The sequence below is a fragment of the Strix aluco genome, chromosome 26 (genome assembly GCF_031877795.1).
Source record: "Strix aluco isolate bStrAlu1 chromosome 26, bStrAlu1.hap1, whole genome shotgun sequence".
In the NCBI taxonomy this organism is placed as follows: domain Eukaryota; kingdom Metazoa; phylum Chordata; class Aves; order Strigiformes; family Strigidae; genus Strix; species Strix aluco.
In genome coordinates this window covers 5,418,756-5,432,727 of record NC_133956.1, presented here as the reverse complement: position 1 = coordinate 5,432,727, position 13,972 = coordinate 5,418,756, and the positions used below count along the sequence as shown (strand labels likewise).

The following is a 13,972-nucleotide window of genomic DNA, read 5'->3' as shown; positions in this document are numbered from 1 at the left end:
CTCCTTGCACACGGGTCCTACCTGTACCACCTTATCCATCCTCCCTCCTGCCCTCCCTGAGATGCCAGCACAAGATACTCTCACCTCATACTCCTGCTTGAAGCCGTAGCCTTCTGCCGTCTTCATCTGGTTGATATGCTGGAGGAGATCCGCCACCCGCACGGCAGGGTGGAGCTGCCCAGTGTGATATGGGGAGCCTTTGCGGCCGCACTGGCGGCGGGGGGAGCCCCCCAGCAGGCTGCTGGACTCGTTGACCACGCTGCTGCGCTGGTCGCCTGCAGAAGGTGAGGGAAAACCAGGGCTGTCAGGGGAGCAAAGCCTCAGACCACATCCCCTTCACCTCCTCACACCCACGAAGGGATGGAGACGGCATGTGGAAACATCCCTGGGAGCTGCTGGTGCTGCAGCCAGTCTCTCTCTGGGGATCACAAGCAGTCCAGACCCCTCTCTGTGCTCTCTGCAGCTCTTCCTACACCACAAAGCTGAAAATGCCCATTACAGCCTTTTAGGACCACAGCAGATCTCTGAAATCAGTGGGGAAAATCTTAAGGGGGTTAATAAGCTTATTTCCCATCAACGGGAGCAATTAACTCCCATGCAGACAAGTAAGAACTATGTGCCCAAATATTCACACAGTCCTGACTTGGAAAAATTGCATTGACAAAGCCTCCAGCCCAGCTTAACAGTTAATTTTCCTCACTGCTAGATACCGGCGCCTATTCCTAGCACTGACACGAATGGAGCTCGCTGCTGTTTAATGGAGGAGTTTATGCAGCATTTACCTGGTTTATGCCTTTGCTGTGTAATTACCAGCAGAGCCAGACTAAGACCTCACCTGTGTTTGTCAGGGCAAGGTCCCACACCAGATCCTGAAAGTTGGGTTTGTACCAACCCAACGATCTCTGCTGCTGCCAGGAGATGCGGCAGGCGCAGATCCTGCAGCACCCACCCTGGAACACGCCCCCCACACCACTGGGAAGCAGCTTTGCAAGACGATGCATCCTGGATGTGGTTTCCCCTAACAACACTTCTAAAAAACGCCCGTGCCATCTCGCTCGCAAAGCTCCCAGGATTTTTTTTTTTTCTTCCGGTCTGCTCAAATGGAAGGAGCAGCCCCCCACCCCCTGCCTGCACCTCCTGGCTGCCCGCACAACATGGGCACAGTGTGGGTGCAATATGGGTGCAGCACATGCACAGAGCAGGGTGTCCATCAGGCATCACAGCCCCTGAGGAGACGCTGCTCCAACCTTTGAATCCGGAAACACCTCCCTTACAACGCGTGGCTGAACCAAGGGGACAGTGCAGGAGGGCCACGCTGCGCCCCGTGTCACGGCTGACAGGCACACCGGCCGCTGGCTTTAATGAGAAATTAATTGCAGGCGTTTGCAAGGTGCTGACAGCTCCATGCAGCCACATGCCAAGGACCTGCTCAAGTTTCTGTGAGGAAGATTAGTGACTTTTTTTAAATGCAAAGAAACTGAGGCATGGAGGGGAACAGCCCCCAGCCTGTCACGGAGCAGCCCATTCATTCACGTTCATTAATTAATGATGATTATAGGCAGGGCGTGGACAGAGCAGAGGCTGTCCCCAGCTGTGACAGAGAGCCCGAGCTCCCCACATCTCCTCCTTCCACCAAGCAGAGAGATGAGCAGCACGCAGCAGCAGAGCAAACAAGCAGGTGGGAGCAGGATCCAGCCTCACAGCCCCCTTCCCTAAAGAAACTGGGGACCAGCAGCCCCAGCTCAGCCCACTCAGAGACCCACCAGCCTTTGAGCATTTTGAGGTCAGTAACCAAAAAATAATACACCTAGCTAGATGTATTAAGAGGAGGAAAAGTTTGCCCTCTGGGCTTCTATTATCCATGAGACAATGCTGGGAAGCGTATTAATCCCACAGCCGGTGGAGGAGAGCCGTGTGTAAGCAGCATCTTGAAGTTACTGTAACAGATGTTATTAGCATATGGTTGAAACTGGGGCATCCAACGAGTTATTTTACAACTAAATCAGCACGGCAATGCATACTCCAGTGGGTGTTAAATTATCAGTCTCCCTCTGATGTGAACACAGTGGCTCTTCAACCCTCTGAAGCCGAGGGCTGTGCAGAGCACCGCAGAGCAGAGCCACGCCGGGTGTGCTGGGTGAAGGCTTGTGCAAAGCTCTCAACCTCAGTGCAAGCAAAGAGTTGGAGTTCACTCAGCTTCAGAGGGCTCCAGCCAGCATTTGAGCCCACAAATGGCCTCAACCCTCCCAACCACAAGCTCAGATCTCCGCTTCGAGACGCCAAGAGGCAGAGACCCAGCTTGAGCCACCCATGATAATAAAAGCTACTACAAACACCGATTAGATCGATGCCCTTGGAGGTTTACGCAGGGCAGGGAAAAGCCTGCAACATGCCACACGCATCAGGCTAAAATAGATGCAATACCTGCCACTAAGGCTTGGATAAATATTTCAGCTGTTTCTGGGATGTTTAGGGATTATCGGGGACGCTTGCTGCGGCTGGATGGGAGCGGGGGGATGCCGCGGTTCCCCGTCCTTACCCCGGTTGCTGTAGTTGTGTGTGTCCATGAAGGAGAGCCCCAGGCGCTCGTCCTCCTGCAGCGTGCTCTGGTCGGTGAAGCTCCTGTCGATGGCACTCATCATGTGTGTCTTCTCGTGGCGGTAGTTAATGGTCGCTTTGGTCATGTTGACGGGTTTTCTGCAGGGGGGTGCGATGGGGCGGAGGGGGAAGAAGCACATGTAAGCAGGATTGACCTGACAGTGCTGTAAAATCCCCCCAAAGATACAGGGCTTGGTTTATCTCGGGGAGCAGGAAGGATTATTTCCCCCAGCAGTCACCATGCTTTAGTCTTCCAGTGCCCCAAGCCGGTCACAGACCACATGGACCATCCCTTGCGGCTGCAGCAACTCCAGCTGCTCATCCTCCATGTCCCCTCCTGTCCCCTTCCCAAAATGCCCCAAAATGTCTGGAACTGCCAGGAGAGCTCCTCGTGCAAGCAAAGCTCTCCCTGGCCGGCTGGTGTTGCACAGGGCAGCCCCAGCTCTTGCCCAGCCCCGTTTCCCACCCACTGCCCCACACCACCTCGCTGCAACACGGCCCATCCCAGGTGCCAAGCACATCACTGTGCTACACAGTACAAGTGCAAGAAGATGACAGACATGGACCTCTTGGAGCGGGTCCAGAGGACGGCCACAAAAATCACAAGAGGGATGGAACCCCTCTCCTGTGAGGAAAGGCTGAGAGAGTTGGGGTTGTTCAGCCAGAAGAGAAGGCTCCAGGGAGACATTATTGCTGCCTTTCAATACTTAAAGGGGCTTATAAGATGCAGACAGACTCTTTAATAGGCCTGTAGCGATAGGACGGGAGGTGATGGTTTTAAACTAAAAGAGGGTAGATTCAGCCTAGATGTAAGGAAGAATTTTTTTATGATGAGGGTGCTGAAACACTGGCACAGGTTGCCCAGAGAGGTGGTAGATGCTCCATCCCTGGAGACATTCACGGCGAAGTTGGACGGGGCTTTGCACAACCTGATCTAGTTGAAGATGTCCCTGCCCATGGCAGGGGGGTTGGACCAGGTGAGCTTTAAAGGTCCCTTCCAGCCCAAACCATTCTGTAACTCTAAACCCATGACCAGGGGCCAAATTCCATCCCAAGGAATGGGCTGGCCCCCCTGACTGCTCACGTGCTCAGCACCGCTGGGGAGACTTTTTACCTCCGTGCAAGGTCCCCATCAGGCAACTAACAAAGATGCTGGGAAAGCCCAGGAGCCATCACTGGAACAGAACTTCACACCGCAAATTCAAGACATTTAGGCAAAAAAAAAAAAGGATTGAGTGTTTTTGAGCGGCATCATCAGGCTCCCAAGAAGCCAGAGCAGGGATCTGAGCCCATGTCGGCATCTTGGTGGGGCCAGGACACTTCAAGACACTGCCAAAATCCAGAATTAACCCGGAGTCACTGACCCTTCCCCTTTACGCTGCCTTCAGTCTCTTAACAAGCTCGGTGGCATTATTTTCTCCAAGCAAAAGAGGCCCTTAAAATGTACTCGGCAGAGAAAAGGACTTGCTGGAGCAGCAGGGCAAGGGGGGCGACCAGGAGAAAGAGCGAAGGAGAAAAAGAATGACAATTACTTACGGGTAATAGGAATAAGAATAGTAGTTCCTCCTGGCAAGCGTGCAAACAAAGAGAACAGCAGAAATTGCATAAGCAGCTTTTCTCTGTATAAGGAAGGGGGGTTATGGGGCAACTCAGCTGCTGGAAAATTAAATGCACCGTAAAGAAACCTGGCTCCCCTTTTGCATCCATGGGTTATTTACTCTGGGCAGGAGGCGGCATCCCGGCAGCAGAGCCCAAGCACCAGCTCACGGGGTGACCACAACCCCCACACCGGCGGCGGGGTGGCCATAGTAGCCTTGTCTGAGAGATTATTCCACAATTTTTAAGACCAAACAGCACACGCGTCCAAAATGTAGGGCAGCCCCCGGGGAGCCGGTTAGGGGCCAGGCAAGCCCAGTGGGAGAGATGGGGTCACAACGTCACGTGTCCAGTGCTCCATTTACTAACACTGAGAATATTCTGGGGGTGCATTTCCATTCCACCACATCAGTGTTTTTCCAATAGCAAAACACTCCAGAGGAGATTTATGAGCTCATCGCAGCTTCCCAACAGCCCTGAATTCAGGGCCCTCAGCACCGGGTCTGATTTGCAGCTCTGGTTTGTCCTTCAACAGGTTCACCCGGGATGCTGAAGCAAGCCTGCTCCTCCTCCTCCTCCTGCCCCGCAGCACTGGCAATGGGAACGCAGCAGCTGCGCTCGTGGCTTCCCACCCACAGCATCACTCCCAAAAACACATGGGCACTGCTGGCGTTTGCTCCATCAGGGACAGATCCGATGCTGTACACAAGGGCATCAGCCCAGAGCAACGGCGAGCAGGGAGCCACGAGCCAGCCCTGCACCCCTCGCAGCACGCAGGGATGCTACAGCCTTGCTTTTCCAGCTGGCGTAAATCAGCAAGAATCCTTTCAGGGTGAACAAAGCCATAAAGAGCTTTGCAGATTTACACGGGCTGAGGTTGTGCCCTGCTATTTTTCTCTCCCCCCTGGCTGTTAACATACTTTCCTCCCATCATCCCAAGCCCTGCACGGGGAAGGAATTTAATTACTGCCCTTTCTCCCCTGCTTTAAGAGCCCCCCCGGCTCGGTGCTGCCTCGAGTCCCACACAGTAAGAAGCTGCTTTCCAGGGCGCTGCATCCGAGCAAAAAAGCAGCAGCCACATCCCCAACGCTCCCGGGGATGAGCGTCCCGAAGAGCCCTCGTCCTCCTCCCTCTCACCCCACTGAGCTTCCTGAGTGAAAGCCCACCACGACGGCCACGGCCGCATCCACGCCAGCCACACTCAGCTCCCCAACCAGTGAGCTGGGGAGCGTGGGGACCCCCATGGGGGTGGGAGAGCAGCCTGGGGGTCCCCAGGGTCCGTCAGCCCTGGGAAAACCTCCCCTCCAGCGTGCACCCAGATTCTAACAACTCCTTTGGAGCCAGCTGAGGGCTCTCAGCCAGGGATTGCTCATGTTTCACTGGAAGCTCGGTGGTTCCCCATTCAAACAAGCCCAGGAGGATGCAGGATGGTTTGAGCACCCACACCACGGGGCACCCAGAGCTGGGGGCAGCCCCCTGCCCGGCCCTAGAGGAAGGGGGGACACTGCTCCTCCCAGCACTCTCGAGGAACCAGAGCCCCAGAGAAGAGCCAGAGCCTGCCCAGCTATTTCAGCAGGACACACTGCACCGCTTTCCAGGCAAGAGCCATGGATGGAGGTTTTTTCCCATCCGTAATCCCAGAACCGAGCACCCCAGGGCTCTGCTCTCCCAGGTGCTGGGAGGTGCTGGGTGCTCACCTGCCATCTCAGGGGGGCTCGGAGAAGGGGCGATAGTGAAAATGTCTTCCCCTCCTCCCCATCCCCAGCTCAATACAAGGGAACCGTTCAGAGCCCCATCCCTAACCCACCCCCACGGGAGGGCACCAGTGTGGCCAGACCCCACACAGCAACACTCACGTGGACAGATCCAGCCCTGGGTTGGCCAAGGCAGCGGGGAAGCCCAGAGACAATATCTCAGCACAGATTAAGCTGATTTTTGTAATTATGGGCTGGAGGGGTGCAGGGTTGCATGCCCCAGGGTCCCCCAGATGCTGATAGCAGGGGGAGAGCAGGCGGGCTGGGGACAGCTGGGCTCAGCACCAGTCCAGGGCCCCTATGAGCCCAATCCTGGCCAGAAGCATTTCCATCAATGCAGAGTCAACAAAGCCAAAAAACAGCAGAAAAAGAGGCAAAAGACTGAAAAATACAGGGGTGAAGGACAGTGGAACAAAGCTCCAGAGCCCAAAGGGTGAAGGGATGTCCCCAGGACTTTTCTCCTTGGTCCCCCGTGCCTCCTGACATGCCTGGAGTCACAGAGCAAGGAGGGCACCATGCCCGGTGGGATGCACGAGCACACGGAGGCACAGCTCAAGGGAAGGTTTGCTGGGGTGGTGGTAAAGGGCTGAAATGGGAGGAGGGGGCAGATGGGAAGCACCAGCTGCGACACCGGGTCTCCTTACCCTTTCCGAATGACGACGATGATGGCTCCCAGGAGGATAATCAGGACAATGAGCCCTCCAGCACAGATCCCCAGGATCAGGCCCATCTCCTCCGAGTGCTGCGACACCTCAAGGGGACGCTTGCTCTCTTTGCAGGCAGCTGCCAGGGGACAAGGACAGGCAGGAGGGGTCAACACTCAGCTCCAGGGAGGTTGGCAACATCAGAAAGGAAGACATAGGGATTTGTCCCGTGGGATGCACATTCTCTTTGAACACATTTTATTCCACACAGACGTTTCAGGGCTCTGCAGTGCCACACTATGATCATGGGCAAGTCCCTCTCTCGCTTCCCGTGGCGTGAGACGGTCCCTTTGTGCCACCTTTTGTCCTGCCCAACGTAAGCTGGAATCCATCCCTGGATTGAGCATCCAATACTGACTCCGGCTTCCCACCACCTCCACGATAACGGCATTAAGAGGAAAAACTCAACCAATGGAAAAACCCAGACACCAAAGAAAGTGGGAAACAAGAGCACGGGATGGGGCTGTAATGAGCCATCACGTGCACCCCGACCCCCGCCAGCGCCAGTAACGACACCCACTGCACAGCCCTGACTGCCCAGCAGCCACAGGTTCAGCTCTGTGGCCTCGGCAGGATCACACCGGCTGGGAAAGGGAGGGCTCACCTTTGCGAGCGATCCGGACACAGTTCAGCCGAGTTTCCTACAGAGGAAAAAAAAGGGGGGTCAGTATTGGATGAGCACCCCGGCAGCTCCGCTCCCTGCTCTGAGCAAGGCTGGTCCGTTGGTGCTTTGACCCCCAAACTGAGGGAGTTTGCAGGTGATTTGTGCTGCAGCACCCGCTGCTGAGCTGAAGGAGCTCCTGGGGACACACCCCCCAAGAGATGCTGGTGAATGATCTCCCCAGCGTCCCCAGGTTGGCTGAGACCATCGTTCCTGGCACAGAGGTGACAGCAAAGCTCAAGATCATCAACGGAGGGACCCAGCAGACCCAGTCGAGCCACAGGTCACCAGCACATCACCAACTACAGCTAAAACACTCCCAGGTCATCATTCAGAGCTTCGTGGACTTTTTTTTCATCAAAGTTTTCAAGCCCCAGCCCCGGTGCTCTGCGCATGCTGCCAAGGTTGCCACGAGGGCTTCCAGTTCAGGTCTCCAACAGTTTTAGCATTTGCATGGGTTCAGCTAAAATATTCCACCTTTCCAGGCATCCAACTTCCGTTGCAATATAGGAAGCACCATTTTGGCAGGACTGCCTTCCTCCCCGAGCATCCTCCAGCCCCTCAGGACACAAGTGCTGGCAACGCTGCTCCATCTGCCCTCGGACCGAGACCTGCCCGGGGCAGGGCCGGCTCTGGCACCACTCTCCCCAAGGTCGCCAGCTCTTGCTTCTCCTGCTTCTTACTCCATCTGGCATGAAAATCATAAAAAACCCAAGCTGGATCCAGCTTTTTTGTGACGTCTGACTGCAGCCGGGACAAATCCATTGCCTCCCAGCAGGAAGGCTATAAAACAGTGTCAGCCACCAGTTATTATCCAGCAGTGCCCGAGCAAGCCAGAGCCGAGATCCTCCCTGTCCGTCTTGGCTCTAATTACAACCCAGCGAGCTGTGAACAATCCCAGAGCGGAGAAAAGGATTCAAAAACCAGCACCTTTCCGGCAAGATGGAGCCGTGCAGGGTGAGGATGCTGCTGCAGTCCTGCTGCTTCACTTTCACAGCTCATCCTCCCCCAGGTGGGATGGGAGTTGTTGGAGCAGGTGAAGTTGAGAAGCATCCCCAGGGGGTCCCGGTGGTCCCACCAGTGACTTGAAGGAAATCAGGGGGATGAGAGGGTTGCTGCCGGAGTGGGGCTGTTACAGCTTTGCCGAGAGAACAGGCAGGAGCAGGCAGGGAGAGGGCAGCCCAGGAACTCAGCAGCTTCCCAGGAGCTCTCTGCAGCAGCCACTGTGTCAGCGGTGGGTCCCAGTAATGCACACACAGCTCAAATGGTCCTTTTCCACCCCAGGATTAGCCCTGGGAAGGCGGTCTCCCCACACCAGTGCTGGTTGGGGTCCTGGCAGGTACCGCAGCGGTACCCAACATCGGCACTGGGAAGGGGACAGGCACAGCCCAGGGGTGCCAGGAGGAAGGGGATCACCCATCCATGATCCCAGTGTGGTGTAAGGGTGGTCCAGAGCACCAGCTCCCCCAAGGGAGGACACTGGGGATGAGCCCAGAGGGGCAGCCCAAGGCAGGGGGATCTCAAACAAGTCCCATTTTTTCTCACCCCCTCCTCCCCAGAACCCAGTTGTGCTCCTGCCTGGTCCAAGCAGGACCCCAGACAGGGGATGAGGCAGGGTCCCACAGCTACTCACCCCTTTGAGGTTGCTCATAGCTTGAAAGTAGATGAGATAAGCCTTCTTGGGCTCCAGCGGCGGGTTCCAGTAGCCACTGTAGGTCTGGTTGTCCCCCACGGTGAAGGGTTTGGCTTCGGTGAGGCTGCTGGCAGGCAGCTCGGCCCCAAAGTAGTGTACGGAGCCACGGGACACGGCATCATCGAAGGTGAGGGGCACCGGGAAGCACTCCTGCCCACCCAGCTCCCGCTTCAGCTTCTTGGGCCGCTCTTCTTCTACAATGACCTGGTAGGCGCTGATGAGCGCCAGGCATAGGTTAGTTTTGTAAAAAGGATGGTCCTACCCCTCCCTCAGTGCTCAACCCCACCGTCCATGCCATGCCACCTTGTTTGTGGGGGTCTCACCCTCGCACAGCGCCAACCTACCTGATGGGAGCTCCTCTACCCTGCGCCGGCCGCAGCAGCACCGTGATGGTGCTCTCCGACTCGCTCAGCGGCGACGGCATGTCCCCGTAGTCGAAGGTGGGAGCTGCAAAGGGAGCAGGGGAGAGCAGGCAGGGATAAGTCCTCGTCCCCAGGGATGCACCCAGGGCTGCCCCCTGCTCAAGGGGGAAACTGAGGCATGAGCAAGTCTTGCCCTCAGCAAGGCATCACCAAACGGTGTAACGTGGACATTGAATGACTTGAGCATGTCCAGAGAAGGGCAACGGAGCTGGTGCAGGGTCTGGAGCACAGGTCTGATGGGGAGCGGCTGAGGGAACTGGGGGGGTTTAGTCTGGAGAAGAGGAGGCTGAGGGGAGACCTCATGGCCCTCTCCAACTCCCTGACAGGAGGGTGCAGAGAGGGGGGATGAGTCTCTTGAGCCAAGGACCCAGCGCCAGGACAAGAGGGAATGGCCTCAAGCTGCGCCAGGGCAGGGTCAGACTGGCTCTTAGGAAGGATTTCTTTGCAGAAGGGGTTGTTGGGCGTTGGAATGGGCTGCCCAGGGCAGGGGGGGAGTCCCCATCCCTGGAGGGGTTGAAGAGTTGGGTTGAGCCAGCGCTGAGGGATCTGGTGGAGTTGGGAACGGTCAGGGTGAGGTTCATGGTTGGACTGGAGGAGCTTCAAGGGCTTTTCCAACCGAGGTGATTCTGTGAATTATTCCAAATAAAGAAAACCCCTCGAGGTCTAGAACAAGCGTTATCTTTGGGAGAGAACCCGAGGGGGTTATCAACACTGGTCTGGCAGAAGGGGAGGAGACGGGAGCAGGATCCAACCTCAGCAAGACCCCAACACTCCAGCCTTGGGATGCACCCCGGGGACGGCACCTGCATTACTGGCACAGTGTGAGCATCCCAGCCAGGGCAGAAGCACACCCAAGCCACCTGAGCAGCACCCCCAGATCAAAGTGAAGGATCCCTGTTGTGCCTGGCATGTCCCCACGGTCCCCAAGCCATCACTAGCAGCCATCAGGGTCCAGCTTGCACCACTTTGCAATTTCAGTGTCTCCATGAGGGCTCATCTCAGCCCATTTGCTGCAGCTAATAGCAATGCCACAGACGTGAGCAAACAGCCCCGAGTACTGTGAGGCTTTACTAACAAAACGCAATTAATCACTTGGTTGTACGCTGATAGCTCAGACAGGACCAGTGCACCAGGCTGGCCAGACTCCCCAGCCAGAGACACACACTCAGTCCAGCTGATGGGTTTGGGGGGCTGCTGGGGGGCTCAAGGCACGGCTGCCACCACCGACAGTATCCTCCAACAGCAGCATCCAGTCACCAAAATCCACATGAGGATACCAGAGACTCCGGCACTGCCATCGTGTACCTGCGCAGAGAAGCCCCAGCACCGGGTGTGGAGCCCAAGGGAACCTACCGGAGATGTTGGTGGTGATCTCGGTGAGTGCTGTCTGGCCAAAACCCTTGCCAGTGCGGGCCCGGACTGAGAAGAGGTAGGTGGTGCCAGGGTGGAGGTTGGAGAAGACGTGATAGGTCTCATTGCGCAGTTTGGAGACGGTACGCCGCGGGCCGGGCACGTTGACCGCGGGGTCGGAGGATTCGATGCTCTGGTAGCTGATCTGCAGGGACAGGGCAGAGCATCACCAGCAGCCATGGGAGAGGGGAGAGAGCCCGAATCCAGACAGAGAAGGGGTTAAAGGGATGAATTCAGAGGAGGGGATGGTCACAGGGTGGGGGGCAGCCACTTTTTGATGTAAATCAAAATCAGATGTTCATCAGAAGAGCCACTGGTGAAGCCAAAAGCAGGACTTCCCAGCGGGGACAGACCCTGCTAGCAGGGGGATGAACGCAGGCTGGATCTGGGGATGAGTCTCTTTAACGAAGTAACAAGCGATAGGACAAGAGGGAATGGCCTCGAGCTGCGCCAGGGCAGGGTCAGACTGGCTCTTAGGAAGGATTTCTTTGCAGAAGGGGTTGTTGGGCGTTGGAATGGGCTGCCCAGGGCAGGGGGGGAGTCCCCATCCCTGGAGGGGGTGAAGAGTCGGGTTGAGCCAGCGCTGAGGGATCTGGTGGAGTTGGGAACGGTCAGGGTGAGGTTCATGGTTGGACTGGAGGAGCTTCAAGGGCTTTTCCAACCCAGATGATTCTGTGATCCCCAAACAAAGGACTCGTGGGCAGCAGTAATGCTGCAGCCACCTTTAATCCCCAAGGCTGAAAGCAGTAGTTGCCCCAGATCCCCCCCACTACATCCCCCCACGTCCCTGTGGGTCCCCTGTGGGTGCCGCAGCCGGCCAGGCCGTACCTCGTACTGCGTGATGAGGCCGTTGGGCTCCACTGGTTCCTCCCACTTGAGAAAGATCATATCCTCCAGTGGGGTGAAGGTGAGGGACTCCGAGGCAATGCCGCCGGGCACTGGGGAAGGAAAGAGGATGCGCTCGGATGCAGCAAGAAACTGGGCTGGAAGGAGAAATCCTCCAGGAAAACCCCTCCTGGCGGCTGCAGCAGCTCCCCCGTGACCAAGCCACCGTGTCCCCTCTGCCACATCACCCAGCTCCAGCATGTGACACCAGACAGGGCTGGTGGCTCCCCAGGGAGATGCTCCCACTGTGCTCCTGGACCCACTGGTGACACTTTACCATGGTGGGGGGGTTCCCACACCACGGCACAAACCCCACAGGTACCATTTCTGGCATTGCACCCAGTTTCCGACAGCACAACAGCCAGCCCCTGCACACCAAGCTTGCCAGTGTGAAAAAAGAAAAAAAACACGTTCCTTTTCCCCTAGAACCCAAATACTCCCCCAGAGCCCCAGCATCTTCGGAAGACATTGCCAGCACTCTCCCCAGTGAGCAACAACTGCCTCATCTGCAGATGGGCTTGGCGTGCCCCAGCCTTCCCCTCTAATTAACACCAACAACAATAATAACTGCAAATAATAACAGCAATCGACAACACTGGGATCAATAGTCACTTCTTTACCATGGATTTCTTCACCCGGGGGGGTCAGCAAGGAGGACAGGAGAGCGCATCCTCCGCTGCGGGCTTGAGGACCCAAAACATGCACCCTCTCGTTGCAGAGGGACATCAGCGCTTCCCCTCTATTTTTCTTTTTTGTTCAGATCTAATTACGGGGCCGAGAGAGAGGGATCACCTTCTACGCGCTTCCCACCATGCAAATACACAATTTCCACTTGATTTACAAGTTAATTTAATCAGAGGCACCATGTCTTACACGTGTACACAAGGCACTTATTAAATTCACGGAGAATTGCGGAAACCTTTAGGGCAGGAATGCGTGTACTTCTATAGATGTATTTTTTTTAATATATATAGAGAGGGCTTATATACTTACATATATATATAAGTACAGACACCACGCACTTGTGTGTGCACCAGGTTGAGACTGGGAGAGGTGTATGATAGCTCCCAGGTGTGCACACACCCTTCTGCCATCCGTATACATCATTTACATTTATTTACGCATTTATATATATTTATTCTGGCTGGCACCGCACGCACCCTGCCTGCAAAGGAGAGAACTGGCTCCTGGCACACGCCTCCCCGCAGCACCGACGCTCTGCAGTGATATTTCCACAGGCGCCTGGGATTAAGTCTCATAGTTTCATGCAGACATAAGACCAAAATCTCCAGTTGTGGGTCACTGACCTTCCCTGGATCTATAGGGGCACTTAAACACCAGCTGGGCCACCTATGGATCCAGCACCCCCTTCTCTCAGTGTCCTGCTCACACACCCAGGAGCCAGCAGGATTTTGCCTGGGCTCTAAGGGGGTTTGGCCCAGTTATTAATGCCTCAGAAATAGGTTTTCCAGCCCAAAACTAGGGTTTACCACTTGGGATAGGGGTGTGAATCTGTGCAGCCCACACCAGGGCCCCCCCACCCTGACACAAGCCCCAGCGCTGCACCAGCGGATGCTGCAACCAAAGCTGGCCTCCTGCTGAAATAAACCACAATCAAGGGTCCTATTATTAACGAGCCTTCGCCACCTTGGCTTAATTGCACAAGCAGCTGCTCATCACCCAGTTCTAGGAGTTCAAATCCTCATCGCCCTCCCGGGCAGGCAGGGAGATGCTGGGCCAAGCCCGTGTGTAGTACCTGCAATATATCCAGAGGTGACATCCATCAGTCGATGTCACCTGAGCCCAAACGGATACGTGGCCCCAAGTTCAATCCAAGGGGGAAGCCACAAGCCCCGGTTAATCAAGACATAGGGGAAAGCAGCTGGAGTGATTACAGTATAGCAAAAAGACATCTGGAGCTCCTGTATTAATATTCAATAAGAAAACAGCTGGAGCAGTCACAGCACAGTGAGAACAGCTGAAGCAATTATAGCCGGAAAATAAACCATCAGGAGCGTGAAGCTGGGTGCCCCTGGTCGGGCAGGCTGAGGGTTGGGGATAGTGAAAGTACTGAGGTGCAGAGAAAGGTGCCGAATTTAGGCTCTAGAGATAAAAACGGGACCCAGAGACCCTCCCGGCTCTGCTCCAGTTTTGCAGACTTTTGTTTTCCAGCCTGGGAAACGGGAGCGATGAGCAACGCACGCACAAAGCTGCACGTTTCAGTGGGTCCCAAATCAAGGCGAGCCCCA

General features: G+C 55.8%; 1 protein-coding gene across 4 annotated transcripts in view; it reads right to left on the bottom strand.

Moving 5' to 3' along the window:
• Nucleotides 1-13,972, bottom strand: part of PTPRU (protein tyrosine phosphatase receptor type U) — a 76,423-nt gene that overhangs the window by 29,292 nt on the left and 33,159 nt on the right. For 2 of the 4 annotated variants that reach the window (XM_074850697.1, XM_074850698.1), the window contains exons 9-17: nucleotides 11,667-11,776; nucleotides 10,782-10,983; nucleotides 9,351-9,453; nucleotides 8,947-9,220; nucleotides 7,257-7,293; nucleotides 6,593-6,731; nucleotides 4,135-4,164; nucleotides 2,540-2,697; nucleotides 85-275 (exon numbers count right to left, since the gene is read on the bottom strand). In XM_074850697.1, the coding sequence (XP_074706798.1) occupies nucleotides 85-275; nucleotides 2,540-2,697; nucleotides 4,135-4,164; nucleotides 6,593-6,731; nucleotides 7,257-7,293; nucleotides 8,947-9,220; nucleotides 9,351-9,453; nucleotides 10,782-10,983; nucleotides 11,667-11,776 (1,244 nt within the window). The remainder of the gene's footprint in view (nucleotides 1-84; nucleotides 276-2,539; nucleotides 2,698-4,134; nucleotides 4,165-6,592; nucleotides 6,732-7,256; nucleotides 7,294-8,946; nucleotides 9,221-9,350; nucleotides 9,454-10,781; nucleotides 10,984-11,666; nucleotides 11,777-13,972) is intronic. The other 2 variants (XM_074850699.1, XM_074850700.1) reach the window with 1 other exon arrangement.